Genomic DNA, 18,576 nt, shown 5'->3' on the forward strand with positions numbered 1-18,576 from the left:
CCTGACAGACTAATTTCAGCTGCCTTTACATACTGACTCTGAGCTGCATTTGAGGGTGGGAGGGAGACGGTCATGAGTATGACAAAAGGTGTGTGTGTGTGTGTGTGTGTGTGTGTGTGTGTGTGTGTGTGTGTGTGTGTGTGTGTGTGTGTGTGTGTGTGTGTGTGTGTGTGTGTGTGTGTGTAACAAAGAGAGAGAGAAAAAGTCACTGGGAAAGTTATCAGGTGTGTGAACAAGTAAAGACAGACACCTGGTGGGAAAATCAGATACTGTTATTTTAGATAGTTTCCTGTGTGTTAAACTTAAATCTGCCTCCTTCATCAGACCCAGAAATGCAAGTTCAAACCATTTATCAACTGTGCATACGCACAGATGTGTGTGTATGTAATGAGCAAGAACATTGCCACACAAAGTGTGGAATTTGCCAACGTGTACTTACACTTAGGTATGTGTGTAAATATAAGCACAGCTCTGGCTATACTTATGAACAGAATCTAGTGGTAGATGAGCGATACTTCAAATAAAAAGCATTTAAGAGTGTCACAGTATGCATTAAGCAATCAACATCCACATATAGTCATGTGTTTCCTTTAATTAGAAAACACTCAATTAGTCATTTTTCTAGTTTTAAACAGACAAGTTGCCTAACTGGTGTCATTTGTGTGGTTGATAATGGGACGTGTTGTTACCATATATGGTCAATTGGAGGCTTTTCTGAATGCAAATGGCCTAATCATGAACGAGCATGGTGGTTAAGAACAGGTGGTATTTATCAAGATTGATTATTTACTGATGTGCATATGATTGGCTAGCGCACGTTTGATAAATACAATTTTTTTTTGTATTGAAGCACATACTAAATTTCCTTCCTAAGACAGAATTTAGAAACTTTTCAACTCATTGTTGTCTTTGAATGTGTAGTACATTGTAGTTAAAGAATGTCCAAATTAAAGGGGATCTCTACTTATTTTGTCTGCATATGTACAAAAGGTTGTATAGAGCATTTTGTGGCAACGGAGAGAGCTGCGTGAGAAGTCTGATAAATTGCCTCAAATGATGTCATTTGAGTCAACGTCGGTTTGGGCGGAAGACGGGGTGTGACGGGGGTGTGTGTAGAAAGAAGTGAGCTTAGCAGACCTCTGTAGCTCGCTCCTCATCTCTGCTTCAGGCTAGCGGCCGGCTCGAGGTTTATATTAGCCACTGTCACACTTGAATACAACAGAGAGTTATTGGGCCTCATTCACCAATATCGTCCTACGTTTTTTCTTAAATTTGTTCTTAAGAAAGTTCCTAAGAAAAGTCTACGTCTGATTCACGACGTGTTCTCAAACAGCAGAATTGTTTGCAGGTGTGTTCTTAGAATGATGAATCCCAATGTCTTCCTAATTTGAAAGCTCGTGCCCATTGCTCCTATTTAGCATAGGTAAACGCCCCGTTAATTCCCATAAAAGGGGGGCAGATGGCAGGGCCGTGTGCACACTTTAAATGTCAAAAAAGACGTGGTAAAGACGTGAAGGCCTCAACTCCAAAAGAAAGATAAACGTTAGTAATTCTGAAGTGGAGGTACTGCTGCAAGAAGTTAGACTGTTAACAGTCTATGGTATTTACTCATGCAGTGAACGCTGTATCCAGAGAAGGGCGCAGAACTGATGAAGTATATAGGCCTAGCACAATTCATACACAATGCAATTCAAAGTGCTTTACGAATGAGCAGAAGTGTAAGTGTAGTGTGTATTTATTAAAACAAACGAACATATAATTATGTGTAAAATAATGAAAATAATTAGTTACAAAATTATAAAGACAATTTTAAATTAGAACGGATGAAAACGGTATAACTACTTATTTTGGGCAAACATGTCAGCTCTCAATTGTGCGTAAGAGTGCTCTTGAGCATGCGTAGATTCTGTTCTTACCTAAGAACAAATCCCAAATAAGAAAACATTGGTGAATGCCAGAATCTTCGTGAAAACTGCGTAAGTGGGGTTTAACTAAGAACAAATTTGTTCTTAAGAACGATTGGTGAATGAGGCCCAATGTTATTAGTAACACTTGTACTTTCAATCAAAATGTCTGCTGTGCTATTTCTTCTGACTGATACATACTAATACATAATGAAAAGTAAATGATAAAAATAAATCAAATCAAATCACACTCAAAACACAAACGGATACACGTAGAAATATATTTATTTGAATATAATTAATCCAATATACAAATACATGTATATTTATTCAACTATTAATTACAAATCCCATAAAATGTTAATGGTGTGACAGAAAACATTTAGGAATTACTGTTGTTTAAAGTAAATTTGTTACAGGCATTTGGTGATTTTTAGGAAAATGAAATAAAAATCCTTCACATGATCCAGTTTGATTCGAACAGATTGTAGTTAAATAAGGAGGACTGAAAAGTCTTGACCGAATACTGAAGTCTCAGAGACAGACATGACAAACTGGACAGAAATCATCAAGTATCTTCAGGTTGAATGTGAAATGGAATGGACTGTAGGTAACTCCTACACAATAAAAACAGCGTCATTATGCAGAAAATGCAACTAACTCCTTTGTTTCGGCCCTCCAGTGAACATTAATTAGTCTGTTAGCAAATGCTGCAAGTCTTGTTCATATCACAGTAAAATCTTACAGTAGTGTTAAACATTTTGTTACTTAATTTAAAAATCATTCATAGCAGAATCACAGCATTATATTGTATGTATTACAGTGTATTTAAAAGGTATTTTATAAGTATGTAAACCTGATTACCTGAACGGGTTAAAATTGAATGTAGCAATGCTGAACACAAATGTAAGACCCATACATTGGAATAAATAATTACCTTCATGAAAATATGATGCTTGCTACAGTGAGCTACGTGAAACTTCCGACATGTTAATACAATGTAAAATGGATTAAGGCTGCACACTAAACATTCACTGTATTAATGCGTTCCCGTGCAGATGCTGATCTGATTTAAACATAAATATTATGAAATTAATGTTGTTCTTTTCTTCTCTCTGGTCCTAAAGGCCGAGGAAACAACACACTTGTTGTCTGGGAAGCAGTGGGATGTCTTCAAAGAAAATAATTCTGAAAAAAGAAGATATTTTTCATCATTTAATCAATTTTCTTTCATCTCTCGCTTCCTCTATATACACACTACTGGCAAAATGACTCAAAGTTAAGCTGTGATGTTTTTTAGAGCAACTATTGATGTACTGAGGCGATGTGAAATGCATTTCTGCAAACTATACAGAACAGTGACGCATATTGACAGTTGGTGGCAGAAACGTGCCATAAAAGGTAGCAAGCAATGCACCAGTGAAAGAAGGTTGGTTGATTAGGATGGGAGGGCTGTAATTTCCATGTTTTTACCAGTTTGATAAATCAAACCTTGAGCACTTGGCATCAGCAAAATGGACAAGTACCTGATAACTGGCATTTAAATCTTTCCAGTTCTTTGCATAAAATCTTAAAGTTGGTGCTTTAAAGCTATAGTGCGTAGTTTCTGCCGCCCCCATGAGGAATTCTAAGTAATGACAACAAAACTGTTGGTGCGACTGCATGACTGCCCCCCCCCCCCCACTTACACGCAGTTGCTTGTAGCCAAGAAGGACAGGGAGGATTAAAAAAATATAACAGACTCTTCACAAGAGGTAATAATCTTCACTCGAGTTTCTGCGCACAAAAGTCACCAGACGCCACAATCTTTTGAATATAGCCACACTGAGAAATACAGAGAGAGTTGTGTGGAGCTGATAGTCTTAATTAGCTTTGTAGCAACTCATTTGGCAATGGCTTGAATGTAACCGACGTTCATTAATATCAAAAAGTTATACACTAAAGCTTTAAGATGGTTTAGCTAGTGTGGTCAATGGTTTTTTTTCCAGCTTTGCTTTCTCATGATACTAGGGATGGGGGGAAAAATCGATACAGCATAGTATCGCAATGTTTTCCGTGGCAATACTGTATCGATACACAGACGCCAAGTATTGATCTATTATTATATATGTGTTGGTCAGTTTGTCTGCTTGACAATTCCAAGTGAGATGAACAAACTGAGAAATTTATCTTTTTAAATAAAACAGATGTTGACAAAGTTTTCTTTGGGGGACATAATTTGAAATTGGGAAAAATGTAAAGTTGGAAAAAAGGTAATACTTTGCAATATATCGCAGAATATTGCAATATGTTTAAAATCGCAATAATATCGTATCGTGATAATATCATATCCTGAGGCCTCTGGTGATTCCCATCCCTAGGGCTGTGTTTCGCTCTTCCTCTGTGACTCACCTGCAGCACAACAGCAGCCACCACAGCCAGGACGGCTAAGAGCACCATCCGCCCAACCCAGCCCAGGTCTACGTTCTGCAGGATGAAGAAGCGAGCCCAGCCCAGTTTCTTGGGTGTGTGAGGCGGGTACCGCATGCTGTTCACGCCCTCCATATTCAGCTGCTTGATGAGACAACCACGCAGGTGGCTCAGCTGGTCAAAGCTGTACTTGCCGTGGTAGCAGCCCATACCACTGTTTCCTGTACATGAAAACAGAGGACGGTTTTTGGAAACATATTTGGCCTCCAGTTTTATGACATTAAATCAAGCAATCATCCAATAACGCTGAGCGCAGCTGAAAGCAGAGAAAAATATTTTGATGGATCCAATATTTGAATGTAAGTTGCCAAAAGGTAAAGCTTCGTGAGCTGTGTTGTCAGGAAATCAACCCTAAAAACAGAACATAACTTAAAATAGACACTGTAATGATGAAATCTGATAGTTTGGTGTATTATATATACATACACATACTATATATATTACTTAGGTTCATTCAACCGTCAGCATTGAAATCTCTGATGTTGGGGGTTTCATGAACACCAACATTCATTTTTTTTTATTATCACTGTGAATATTTGCACATTGTTTAGTCAACATGTTGCACATTTCATCCTCTTCATTTTAAAAACTGTGCAACTCTTCATTTTAGTATATATATATATATATATATATATATATATATATATATATATATATATATATATATATATTTTAATTGTAAATTTCTATTTTATATTTATGGATTTTGACATTTTCAGTGTTTTCCTTTATCTTACTTTGTTTATTTTGAATTGAATATATGTACACTGTGATAGAGTAATTATATTCAACAAGTTCCAAGTCTTTGCAAGCTGAAAGGAATGAAAACCGATGCATGTCTGAAATGTATGAAATCAATCTAAAAGGTTAGAAGTGATGCACTGTATACATAATTTGTAATTATTGAGCTTTGCAACAGTAAATCAAATTGTATGGTCTTTTTAAGCATGTGTATATGCACAGAAAAGTGGTTAAATGGTTATTTAACCTATTCTATTTGTGCCCTAATGAAAGACTTGTTTATTTTGCCCTAATGTCACACTAGAGGGCACCATTATGCCCCTCCTCATTGCCTACACACAGTACTGAGTGAGTACACTGGTGAGTTCACTAATGAGTGAATAAGCAAAAGTAAGTAAACTTCTGTTTTTAGTACCATTTCTAAAAAAACGTTGTCCCTGTGTCTACTCACCCACTCCTCCGAAAGGCAAAGAGTTCACAGAAAAGTGCACGAGACAGTCGTTGGCCAGCAGTCCTCCACTGGAGGTATCGTCTGCCATTCTCGTTATCACCTTTAGAGAAAAGATTCATATAATGCTCATGAATTGTCATGTAGAGGTGAGGTTAGGTTGCATCTGGTAAAGGTACAGTATATGTACCATTTCCTCATTAAATGTCTAAAAACGACTAGACATATGTCATATATTTTGTTGAGTTGTGTACTACTTTATCCCAAATGTTTTTCCAACAATGTTACAACCCGAAAAAATTATTATTATATATTATTATAATTAAATTTCTTTAAAGGTCCCATGACTTGGTGCTCGTTGGATGCTTTTATATAGACCTTAGTGGTCCCCTAATACTGTATCTGAAGTCTGTTTCCCAAAATTCAGCCTTGGTGCAGAATTCCAGCCACTAGAGCCAGTCCCACAATGAGCTTTCCTTAGTATGTGCCATTTCTGTGTCTGTAGATATTGAGAAGGAGAGAGTGGGGGGGCAAGGTGGAGGGTGTGGGTGTGGCCTTGACCAACTGCCACTTTTCTCGTTTGAAAGCCATGATGTCTCTCTCTCTCTCATGGGTGGGCCAAATTCTCTGGGCGGGCAAAGCAGAGAAAGGGGAGGTAACCTTACTCCTTATGACTTCATAAGGAGCAGATTCGGTTTACACCTATCGCCATTTCTAGCCACTGGGGGGACCATATGCAGGCTGGGGGAACTCATATTAATGTTAAAAAACCTCATAAAGTGAAATTTTCATGCTATGGGACCTTTAAGCCACATTTTCACTATTTCATCTTTAACCGGATGAAGGATTTTAGTCATTGGACGTCTGGATCTTTAAGGACAATTCCGGCGCAAAATGAGCCTAGGGGTTAATAACATATGTGTTCCAAATCGACCGTTCTCTGGGATATGTTTTCATCGAATCGAATGTGTCTGTAGCTTGAAACAAGCTACTGCAAACCGGTGATTAGCTTGTAATACTAGTAGTTGGGGCAGAGGGTAAATCGCTATTTCTACACCACCATCTACTTAAGGCTCAAAATAGCACCACACTTCCAACGGTAGCATAATGAGGGTCCCTACATGTAAACCGAAGCATTGAGAACTTTGTAAGTGTACAGACAGTTTAAATAATGTAAAAAGATAGATTATAAAGACGTAGCGTTCATGTTTACATGCGGCCGCCATCTTGGGAAAAAGGTCATAACCAGTCGAACCACGAACACCGTGCAACCAGTAACCAGTAACATAGCTCAAGCAGGGCGTTCGTGATGCATGAAAACATATCCCAGAGAACGGTCGACTCGGTACACATATATGTTATTAACCCCTAGGTTCATTTTGCACCGGAATTGTCCTTTAAGTTATCAGAGAAACAAGCAGAGAAAACGTTAGTGGCAGCTTGTCGTTTGTCCATCAAAGAAACGTGAAATTGATTATTCAATGCTTTTAGTTTGGTCTTAATCACCTGCTCCCTTTGTTTTAGAGAGGAGGGGACCTCTGTGGATAATTTGGCTTCCGGTAAAAAACTCCTGAGTGATGAACACTGAAGGAATCGTATACCGAGAGAAGCTGACTACAATGACGGCAATGGTGGAGAAGACAACCGTGGTCCCACACTACTTCAAGACATCACCAAACTGGGTCTTTTATAGTTTTGATTAAGAGCCCCCTAGCAGCAGAAAATGACGTATTGTGGGTTTAACGACTCTGCTGTGCGTGTGTGTGCAATGTCTGTTGTTAGGGACCTTGTTATCTGATGAGAAGACGTAGAGAGCCAGGGGTTTCTCTCCTTTGTTGATAAACTTGATTGCTTCGTCCAGGCTGCTGACCGACAAGATGGGAAGCAGAGGTCCAAATATCTCCTCCTGCATCACCTTCGCCTCTGGCTTCACGTCCCGCAGAACTGTGGGGGCTAAACACAACACAGAAACACTATTCATCCAGTGCATGTTTTCATAGTCTGTTCTTTCTTACTTAAATGTGTGTAATTGCCTGAATGAAAACCATGAAAAAAACTCCCTCCTAATTGATTTTCATGTCAAGAGTTGAAGGCTGTCAGAAGGATTACCTATGTAGCAGTCTGACTCGTCGTTGTCTCCGCCTACAGCGATGGTGCTGTCTTCCATCATGTTTATTATCCTCTTGAAGTGGCGCTGGTTGATGATGCGTCCGTAGTCAGGGCAGGTCTTTGGGTTGTCCGTGTAGAACTCCTGCCAGATGAAAAACAATCTCATTACTTCTAAAATCCAGGCAAAGAATACTGAATTAACTGAAGAAATATCCTCCTAAATCAATTATTGTTCTGATACACTTAGGTTTTAAAACTCAGTTAATGTACAACAACATGACTTTCTGTCACAGCAGGTTACAGCTATTATCATTTAGGGCCTTTGATAAGAATATTTTGAACAGAATCGTTTTCATGTCTTGAGTACCTTTATGGCCTTCTTGACCTCTTCGATGACCCGGTCCTGGATGCTGGGGTCACACAGGATGTAGTCGGGGGCGATGCATGTCTGACCACAGTTTGTGTACTTTCCCCAGGCAACACGCCTACAAAGTAGTGGAAGAGTTCACAGGAAGGTTTTTAGTAAGGAACAGCTACAGTTCAGTTCAGTCACTTTATTTTCCCAGATGGGAAACATGATCTGCAGTCAGGAGTGCAAGATAAAAAACACAACATAAACATAAAAATAAACCAAAAGACAACAATACATAGACATAAAGTACAAAACTGTTTCCTGTACATACAATATACAGAGCACAATTTTACACAATACTACAGGAGCAATCTATAAAAAAAAAATCTAAATTACGTGTGCAAATTAAGCCGAGTTATTGCACATGGAACAAAGGAGTTTTTACTCCTATTGCTCTTGAACCGAGGTACTCTTAAGTACAAGAGTGAATGGATGGAAAAAATGTTTGCTATAAAAATGGAGAAAATAACCATTAAGTCATATCATTGTTAATCATTGTTCTGACCTAATGCCACAATAACAGTTTGTTCGTGACAGCAGCGGGTCCTGGACCCCCACTGACATGGACTCTTACCCTCCCCCATAGACATCTGTCACTATACTCTTTATCAGGGGTCAGCAATCATTGGGATGTGGTAGCTTTAATAGTGGCACACTAGCAGTAAGTGTGCAAGAGTGTTTTTTAGAAATATTTAAGTGTCCTCTCATCCGCATGTCAAATTACTTCTTTCATAGCCAATGGCAGGAGTGAAGGAGTAAACCAGGTGAGCTACCAGAGTGCCCTAGACAGTAGACGTCTTTTTTAAGGCAAATGGGCATTTCCTTAACAAGTCAGGATAAAAAAAAACAAGAGGAAGACATAATACAGCGCCGCAGAGATCCACCCCCGCCCTACCTGATAGCATTGACCACATTTTACATCTATGGTTGACCATGGAAGACATCAGAGCCGAGAAAATGAAAATCTCAACCTCCCTCTTCCCCCCTCACCAACACCAACGCCTTTGAGGATCCATCTCCTTCACCGCCCCATACACCATCCATGTCACAGTTCTCTCCACTAACCCCTCTCCTCCCCCCCTGCTGGAGTGCACTGACCAGATGAAGGAGCTGGTTACACAGTTTTGACACCATCACCAATGGTAAAACGCCAGGCACCTCAGCCCCCTCAGCCCCCTCCACAACAGCAACATTCAGCCTGATAAGGTTGTGTAGCTTGTTATTATTTTCTATTCTCTTTCATAATTTTTTTTAATTGTCTTTATTTGCTCTTTTATGTTTTATGTAAAGCACTTCAAACTGCCTTGTTGTTGAAATGTGCTATATAAATAAAGTTGCCTTGCCTTACTGTGAACTTTTGCACATTCCATCATCAATATTTTTGCACATCCTGCACAAAACTGTACAGCTTCCTTTTAAAACAGATAGATTTTACATTTTTGTTATAGTACCTTCTTTTTTTTTTCTTTACATATTTTTTTGGTTTTGTTTTATGGTACTATTTCTATTTTATATTTATGTTCTTGAATGTATGTTCCTTGTAAGTGAAAAGCTACTTGGTAATAAACCTGATTTAAATTCTGACCTGCAGGCTATGGTGATGTCACAGTTCCTGTCAATGTAGCAGGGGCTCTTGCCGCCCAGCTCCAGGGTGACAGGCGTGAGGTGTTTGGCAGCAGCCTCCATGATCAGTTTGCCCACCACGCTGTTGCCGGTGTAGAAGATGTGATCGAACCTCTGACGCAGCAGCTCCTGGGTCTCTGACACTCCTCCAGTTACTACGGGGTAAAGCTCCTGATGCATAGGGTAGAAACACACATTCACTTATCACAAAGCAGCATGCAGTTTCTAAAGCAATGTGGTATACTCCTTTGTAGCACTTAGTTTTAATTAAGTCCTGTGACATGTCTTTTTTTTTGTCTTTGTAGATATTTTGCAAATAAAATAGTGAAAAAAACTGCTTGCTGGTTATTTGCACGTTAAACTATAAAAACACTTTTAAATGTTTCTGAAACTGTTTAATTTTCCATCTGATGATCATAAAGGACCTGTAACAGGAAATGAGACTAAACGTGAAAAGAACACTATTTTTATATAGAATTTTATTAATGCCTCTGCCTGGGTCCGATTTTACCCGCAAAGTCACAAAATGATTTACGGCAGGTAGACCGGCTCTACAGTAACACATTCTGATGGGTCACAGATTTTGGTGTAACACCGGAAAAGCCTGTGATTGAGTATCCAGCCAGGTAAAAGGTAGCAGTATATTTCTTTATATAGGCCTAATTGTATTTTAATTTTATTTTCAAAGTTATCAGTTGTATTTATGGCTGATACTGGGGCAGGGTCATCACAGCAAAAAAGTAAATTAAATGAAGAACTACTAACAGTTAAAAGGGGAGAGTGACAGGTGTCGGTCGGTCTTTCAACAGATGGGGACAATTACGGGATTGTAAAGAATTCAAAACCGACCCCGAATTGGCCCTCCTTCTCCTAGACAGGTATTTAATGTCTATTTCATTCATAAAATAACTTTACAATGCGAGACGTGGTTGTACGTCAGTAGGCTACATAAAATGATGTCCCTCTTCCATTTAGCGCCCAGTTTTTATTTCTTTTCAGTCTGTGTTTGTGTTGGCCTACTATTTTCTTTTTTGTCCCCTTGTACTTGTGTAAAGCGTCCTTGGGTTTCATGAAAGGTGCTATATAAATCTAAGATATTATTATTATGTTGGTTGCTACAACAAACTCTTGCTAATGCTTTGGCTCGTGACACAGTGACAGTGATACCCGGTTTAGCTCACGATACATCCAAAGTAGGCTAAGTCACCGTATGCAACACTTGAAATGCGACAATGCATCTGTAACACATTCTCTTATTGTAAATTAATCATTTTCTGTGTGAGCAAAACATTCACCGCAACTATATGACCTCCCGGTAACGCTAACTCAGTAATACTGTGGGTACATGCTTTCTTCCAGTGGACATTACATTATGCCACCAGACGGCACGCACTAGAAAAGACCTTTACGAGGTGTGGTAAAAACACAACTGCTTTTGTCTAAAGGGGCCGAAAGAATCAACACAAACTGAAAGTTCCTCATTGACACTTTAAAATGGCCAAGCAAACACTTTTACTGTATTGAATGGTTGCCCATGTACTGTAAAGTTTATATACTAAAGCAAAGGCGAACAATGTTTGCCTGATATACTGTGTCAGTACACACACACAAAAAAAAAGCTAGTAATGTGGACTACAAAATCTGGGTTTTTGTTCAAAGAGGAAATCCTTTTTCTTGAGCGTAAAGGGGAACACCACCTAAATTATATTATATTACAATTAACAACTGTCTGTTCAGTGTCAGTTATATATTTTCTACTTAAAGGTCAGGTCCATCTGCATTATTTCTCGGGTTTTTCAGAAGGAAACGCCCACTCAGCCGTTGGCAAAAAGCAGTGACAAATGTTACAGCGCTGATGCCCTCCCCTCCCTTAACCCCTGTTCTTGCCCTTTGTTGAAAGGCTCATGATAAAAAAGCCCTTTAAGAAACAACAATATTCTTACATTTCATGAACAAAAAGTGTCTTGTTTCACTTTAATGAATCGGCAGATACATGTTATGTGGATGCTATGTGCCCCATCCTTACTTTGTCAATGTAAAGCGGCAGCAGGTCCTCCATGACCTTTGCAGTGTGAACACAGACCTCTGAGGGCTTGACCACAGCTGCATTACCTGGACAGGTAAATGACAAAAGCAGCACATATCACATAATAGAAACACATGGTTCACTTTTAAAAGTCTAATATATTTCTCCTTTCCTCTAAAATTCCTAATTGTTACTCCATTGTTCCCCATAGTCTTGTTTTCATAGTCTGACTTGCTTATTTATTTGTGCTGAAATTACAGAATTTTTCTTGTAAAAAAATAAATTGTCATAACACCTCAGAATATATTTCCATAAATTGCTATTTTATATTGTCTGATAATAAATTGCGTACTTGTGAAAACACCTACAGGGCCTCTTTGTCCTGTTGTTTGATGGCAAAATCCACAACTGGACAACTTTATGGGAAGTTATGTTCTGCTTTTATACATACACACCCACACACACACACACACACCACACACACACACACACACACACACACACACACACACACACACACACAAACACACACACACACACACACACACACACACACACACACACACACACACACACACACACACACACACACACACACACACACACACACACACACACACACACACATCTATAATAAATCAAGAAAAGACTTGAGACCTGCTAGGTAGATACGACTGTCAGAGATCTGATAATGCTGGAGCAAAGGATAAAGTCCATGCTGTGCAAACACTTACTGCGTGGGCTGCAGCATGGCAGGACTCAGTTCATTTCAGTCCTTAAGCCATCAATGTTTTAATCTAAACAGACTTTGAAACACAAATGAGCTGTCTACCTGCAGCAGCTGTCGTAGCACTAATATGCAAAACTATCCCTGTGGCCGAGTAACAAACAAAAGATTTAAGCAAATCAAAAAGTAGACAAAAGACTGTTAACAATACTGCAGTGTCATGCTAAACCGTCACAACCAAACTCTCCACACTGAGGTTTGCATCACAAAGTGATGGAGTGGAGCCAAAACACTCAGCAGGGTGGCCATTTAAGGGTAGCTTCTTGAATTCTTAAATTAATTATTCACGAGTTCACTGATTATATTGGAGCAGATTAGTCCATTTAATCTCGTCTTTTGCGCCTTCACTGATAGGAACAATGAACAGAGTTGAGACATGTATGTTCCCACGTGCAGACACACCAAGATGACATGTTTCTATATATACTGCTAAGCTTTTAACATTCTCATGTCTGCAGTACAGAGTGGCCTTTGCCTTTGACCCAGTAATTGCAAATGGATAAAGAGTAAAGAATGTTGAGCAATGCCTGGATTAAACAGGAAGTGGAGTGTTTATGATCACAAGACACAGCCACTGAACAAGACTAAAAAATAAAAGAAGAAATAACTGAAAATACACAGTGCCTCCAAAAATGAGAGTTGTTGTGGTTTCTGCATGTTTGTTAATTGATCAACGGACAGTTCTATGAGCTTTGAGGTGTCTTTACAAATTCTACATTGTGACCCCTTATGCTATTTTCTTTTTTTTTATTGCTTGAGTGGACACAAATCTTGCATCAGTGTTTCAAAATTCCACCAGTGTTTTCAAAGTTCATCACACGGGGAAGGGACAATGAAATCAGATAGAAATGCGGACGATGACCTTGTTACATCACACACACACACACACACACACACACACACACACACACACACACACACACACACACACACACACACACACACACACACACACACACACACACACACACACAGGCATGTAGATTCACACTGCCCTTTCACCCACCCCACCACAAATACACACACAGCCTGCTACAATACCAGCGGCGATGGCTCCTATGAGCGGCTGGATGGTGACAGCCCAGGGGTAGTTCCAGGCCCCGATGATAAGCACCACTCCCAGAGGCTCCGGCTTGATGTAAACAGTGTCAGAGATGGTCATCAGGTTCTTCTCCACAGGTCGAGGGGCCGCCCACTCCTTCAGTTTCTTGATGGCCAGGCCGATCTCCCCCTCCAGACCTAGAGTCTCATACAGCTGGGTCCCCACCACGCTCTGGGGATGAAGATTATAACGTTGGGCTTGCTCATGGATAATGTCGTATTTTTGGGGGTCTTTTTTCACTGTATATTTCAGTATAAAGTCTGTTTGCAAAACCAAGTTTTTAAATTGTAACCACTTTAATCCCTTGCTTTGTGAAGATCTTAGTATGTTTAATACTATGCATTCTACTTCATTAATATTTGTATCTTTAACCTGTTTCACAACTGTTGTCTTATAAAAAATGTAAATAGTTTCAAATATCCTTATTAAACTTTGAAACAAAGTAGTCTGTGATAAATAGCAAAAGATGTTTCATCTGAGTATTAGTCAAAATAATCCATACATTATGCTTTTTTTAACTAAAAAAATTGTTGTATGAGCTCAGGTCAGTGCTAAGAAATGCTAAACTAAGAATTGGTTTTGTTTTCGTTAGCATAGAATGAGCCCTTTATATCTTCATAAGAAGCGGGTCCTATCTACGGAGCTCGCCATGTTGCACCGCCATTTTTCTACAGTAGCCCAGAACAGAAAAACCAAACACTGGCTCTCGAGAGGTCCTTTCACATTATTACGTTAGTGAGGGAAGGGGTATTCAGTTGGTGGCAGCTTGCAACCTCATGCTAGATGGCACTTAATCCTTCACACTGGTCCTTTAAGTTGATAAAAAAATCTAACACAACATTAGGTGACAATATATGTATGGATTTATAATCAGCTATAATGGGGCGGTCACTTTGGACCGGAAACACAGAATGAATTAACATGAAACGAACACAACAGGAGTGTTAAGATGTGATTTACTTTTTGAGTTATCTTTGATACTCATTTTCTGAAAATATTTGATCAGTTGTTGGTCATATGAGACTAGTTGTTTAGTTCTGATTTTCTAATCTATCTTAATTGAGACATTGAATGCCTTTCTCTGTCTTGATAAAGGTTTGTGAACTGTGTAAACACCAGGGACAACAGTCCAGGACTTTATTGTTCTATCTCACCTTATTGAGGTCTTTCTTGATGGCATCTGAAATCACACTCTGTTTCTCAATGAACAACCGCTGCAGGTTCTTCAGCTGGCGGATCCGGTGCTCTAAAGATTTGGACCTGCCTGTTTCAAAGGCTTTTCTGGCACAAGCCACCGCCTGCTGCTCCTTGGACATCCTATAGGGAAAAAAGACTGATAGTTTTAGTCTGCTGTTCTGACACGAGATAATATTTGGTGTTTTTGTGCAGTCCGTGTACAGCTTTGATTTCTTCAGTGTGTGAAAGTTGCCAACTTGCCACATTTCTTCTTGTAGTACACTATTAATCATCTAAAGTCCCTGGGTCAGAGTTAAAGGCGCAGTAATGAGAAACTAACGTTACCCGGTGACAGTTAAACACGACATCCGGTATACCATTCTATAACTCTGTAACTGAACCTTCAGTGTGTGAAAGATAGTTCAAAATAGTTCACTGAAACATGTTTCTGACATACAGTGGCTGAATCTGTCTTCATTTCAGATCAACAAAGGTCAGTTTAAAAGATTTTCGTCAGATTTTGAGAGGCGTTCGTTTCTCATCCCGCTCGTTATTTATTCATTCCACCAATCAGATTAGTGGAGTGAGTCCGACTGGCTGCCCTCCGACCCAACACGTCAGGTCGGCCAAAATGAAGGCCGACAGCTCCTCTGACGTACGACGGCACAGAACACACCGAACAGACTCGAGTCACTGTCCTCGCCAGACTGTCCGACGGCCGATTATCGGGTTGGTGTGTCAGGGTCATAATGTGATGAGCTACAGGCCACACACTGTAGTTTTGGTTCACTTTCAAAGAATTAAACCAATTTTAGTAAAACTAGCAGAAACCAATTTATTAATTTGATTATGGAATTATGTATCAATTATTTTCCTGTTTGATCTAAAAAATATTAGAAAATGTGAAAAATGCCATTCACAGTTTCCCAGAGCACAAGCTGAGCCTTCAAATGTTGAGTTTTGTCCAACCAACAGTCCAAAACCTAAATATATTCAGTTTACTATACATAAACACAAATTAATATGTGAGAAGCTGGAACCAGACAATTTTAGAACTTTTAAAAATGACCCAAAACGATTAATTGATTATTGAAATAGTTTTCCGGCAATCAATTCATCATTGCAGGCAGCTCTAATAAAAACCAATCAATCTCGAAATTAACTAATTATATTTGATACTTTGAGTACATTTTGCATAATAATTTTGTACTTTGTACTTCAAATGCAGTAGAATTGAATCTGGACTTTTACTTGTAGTAAAGCATTTTTACACTGTGTTAGCCTTAGCCTACTGATACATTTATTAAAGTAGATCTAGCTAAATACTTCCACTATACTGCAGAACTATATTACTTTTTAATAAAAGCAGTTAACCCACTAGATGCTGTGTTTGAAAGGAACCAGTTCACTAGTGGTTCTTTTGGAAGCAGGCAGGTTGTATGTTTCCACTATAACACCACTACATTTCACAAGAGAGGAATGAACTTAAAGGATTCAAAGAACCAGTTCACCTAGACCTCTCTTAATTGATCTCCAGTGGTGCACTTTAAATGTCCTTCCTGCCAAATAGGAGCCTGCTGTCTGTGCTGCAGCTGCTCTTTGTTTATAGAAAACGGAGAATGTGTTATAACAGGATTGTAATAGGAAACCTCCATGAAAATAACAATAGCTACTGGGTCAGAGCAGCCTGGGTCAGAGTTAAAGGCGCAGTAATGAGAAACTAACGTTACCCGGTGACAGTTAAACACGACATCCGGTATACCATTCTATAACTCTGTAACTGAACCTTATTAGCTAGCTAGTATTCTTGTATTTTAAAGGGCTATTTTTCTTTACAAATAGAATATACCAGTTCGTTTCGCGAACTGTCCACTGTTGCTGTCCTTCAGCCGTTAGAGCAACTGTCTTTAACAATGGCGAGAAAACACTGAACAGTTGGTTGTGTTTTTATTCCTACCTGATTAGTACTGAGATGCAGTTAATGTCTTGAGATCCGTCTCGGTCTTAAAAGTGAGATAACCCGCAGCAGAGCAGATGAACAACAGCGGCAGATAAACACAGCTCTCCCTGCACCCGTTAGCTAGCTAGGTAGGTCACACCCCCACAGGGGCAGGACCAAACTGCCGCTGCGGTTAGCTTTTAGCAACGTTAGCATCATGGCTCTGTGGATGGCAGTTGTCTGACAGTGGGTGTGTGGGTCCACTTGTGTCAAGAGTACAGACTAAAATATCTCAACGTTTACTTTACAGTGGTTCCCAGAGTGGGGTCAGGGGTCCTTGAGGGGGTTCCCAAAAAAAGACATAACCTAGTGTTAGACACAACACTGTTAGAAATATTGGAAATATATAGCCAATGGTCCTATTGCAGAATAGACTAGTAGGCCTATACAAATGTAAAAATATGTAAAAGTAATATCTAAATAATTAGATCATAACATATGAACACTTTTCTTATAAGAGTAGTATATAGGCTAATATAAACAAATAATGATTGCCTAATGTACAGTGTTTATTCCACTCTCTGCTGTGGATGTATCCCTCTTTAATCAAATGCCAGCAGTCACACTTAAGCTCTAAAACTCAGCACCATCAGATACTCTTTGAATCAATGATCAAGTCTGATATTCCTGGAAACCGTGGAATTAGATTATTGTTCAGGGGTGATATCCCGTCATCTCTCCAGCCTGGTCCAGGTCCGTGAGAAGTAGAAGCTGAAATATAAAAATAACACCAAACACAAACAGTATGGCCTATACAAATTCATTCTTAAGATTCAGAAACAAGTTGATCTGAGTCAGATCTCTTAGAGTTGTAGAGATGTTTTCAATCAAGTCAAACTTTATGTGAATAAAAAGTAGACTCCCTCCAGGCTTTAAATGTCTTGGCCTGAGGCCCAAAACATCATCAGTATAAATAGAGAAATGCATATGGAGGCAGAGTGTGCAACACCTTTTTCTTACTTTCAAGTCTACTTCCAGTGATCAGCACCTCACGACAGCCCTAGCTTGGTGTGCGTTGTCAAGTTCATATCTTCACCACTGACCATTTGTATAAAAACACTAGCCATGACTGGAATGGATTTAGTCTTCATAGTTTTGAATTAGAACATTACATTTGAACGTTTTGTAATGAATACATTCGATTGAACAACAAATGACCTAGACTTAAGCTTAAGTCACACAGACCTGCTAGATTGCAGTGCTACAACAGAATATTTCAGTATCTTGTCCCCAGCATTCCTTCTGAGCCGGAATATTTGTTTATTTTGTAACTATAGCTGCACTAAATCATGTCTCCTACTTTCCCTTCCTTCCCTACAGAGTCTGATGTTCTTTTATCCACAGCCGAGCTAGTATCACACTCAGCTTCTATTTCTCAACTCTAGATCAGAAAGGATTTTTACAGCACGGGACACGATGCAAGGAGTAACCCCCTCACCTCAGCCACGCAGCACATGGGTTAGGCCCAAAATTCTCTCAGGTTGACAGGAAATGTGGACGGAGTTTCCACATCAAACAGCGGGCTGAGGAATGGTGTTTGTGTATTGTGAAGGAAGGAGCGAGGATGTAGGTGAGGGAGAGGAGGGCACAGCGTCATTCACACCTGAGTGTCAATCCTGATTCCTTAGAGAGGAGTGTGGACTCAGAAGACCAGTGTTTCTCTGTGTGCACACCTGAGTTTGTGAGGTATAAACTGAAGCATTCAGACACACAGAGGACAGTTTGTGAGTTTTTTTTAATGGAGAGGTCAGGAATATACAGATTGGAGGCTGGAAACTCA

General features: G+C 39.4%; 1 protein-coding gene across 1 annotated transcript; it reads right to left on the reverse strand.

The window, feature by feature from the left end:
- Positions 1-2,171: 2,171 nt before the first annotated feature.
- On the reverse strand, positions 2,172-16,896 carry aldh3a2b (aldehyde dehydrogenase 3 family, member A2b). Its single transcript, XM_039778278.1, has 11 exons — positions 16,755-16,896; positions 14,776-14,938; positions 13,561-13,792; positions 11,733-11,818; positions 9,669-9,877; positions 8,039-8,156; positions 7,672-7,813; positions 7,349-7,515; positions 5,566-5,665; positions 4,296-4,534; positions 2,172-3,092 (listed from the first exon to the last, which is right to left on the reverse strand). The coding sequence occupies exons 2-11, from the start codon at positions 14,935-14,937 to the stop codon at positions 3,078-3,080; spliced, it is 1,470 nt and encodes a 489-aa protein (XP_039634212.1). The 5' UTR covers position 14,938; positions 16,755-16,896; the 3' UTR covers positions 2,172-3,077.
- Positions 16,897-18,576: the final 1,680 nt, after the last annotated feature.

The sequence above is a fragment of the Perca fluviatilis genome, chromosome 16, assembly GCF_010015445.1.
Source record: "Perca fluviatilis chromosome 16, GENO_Pfluv_1.0, whole genome shotgun sequence".
Taxonomy (NCBI): Eukaryota; Metazoa; Chordata; class Actinopteri; order Perciformes; family Percidae; genus Perca; species Perca fluviatilis.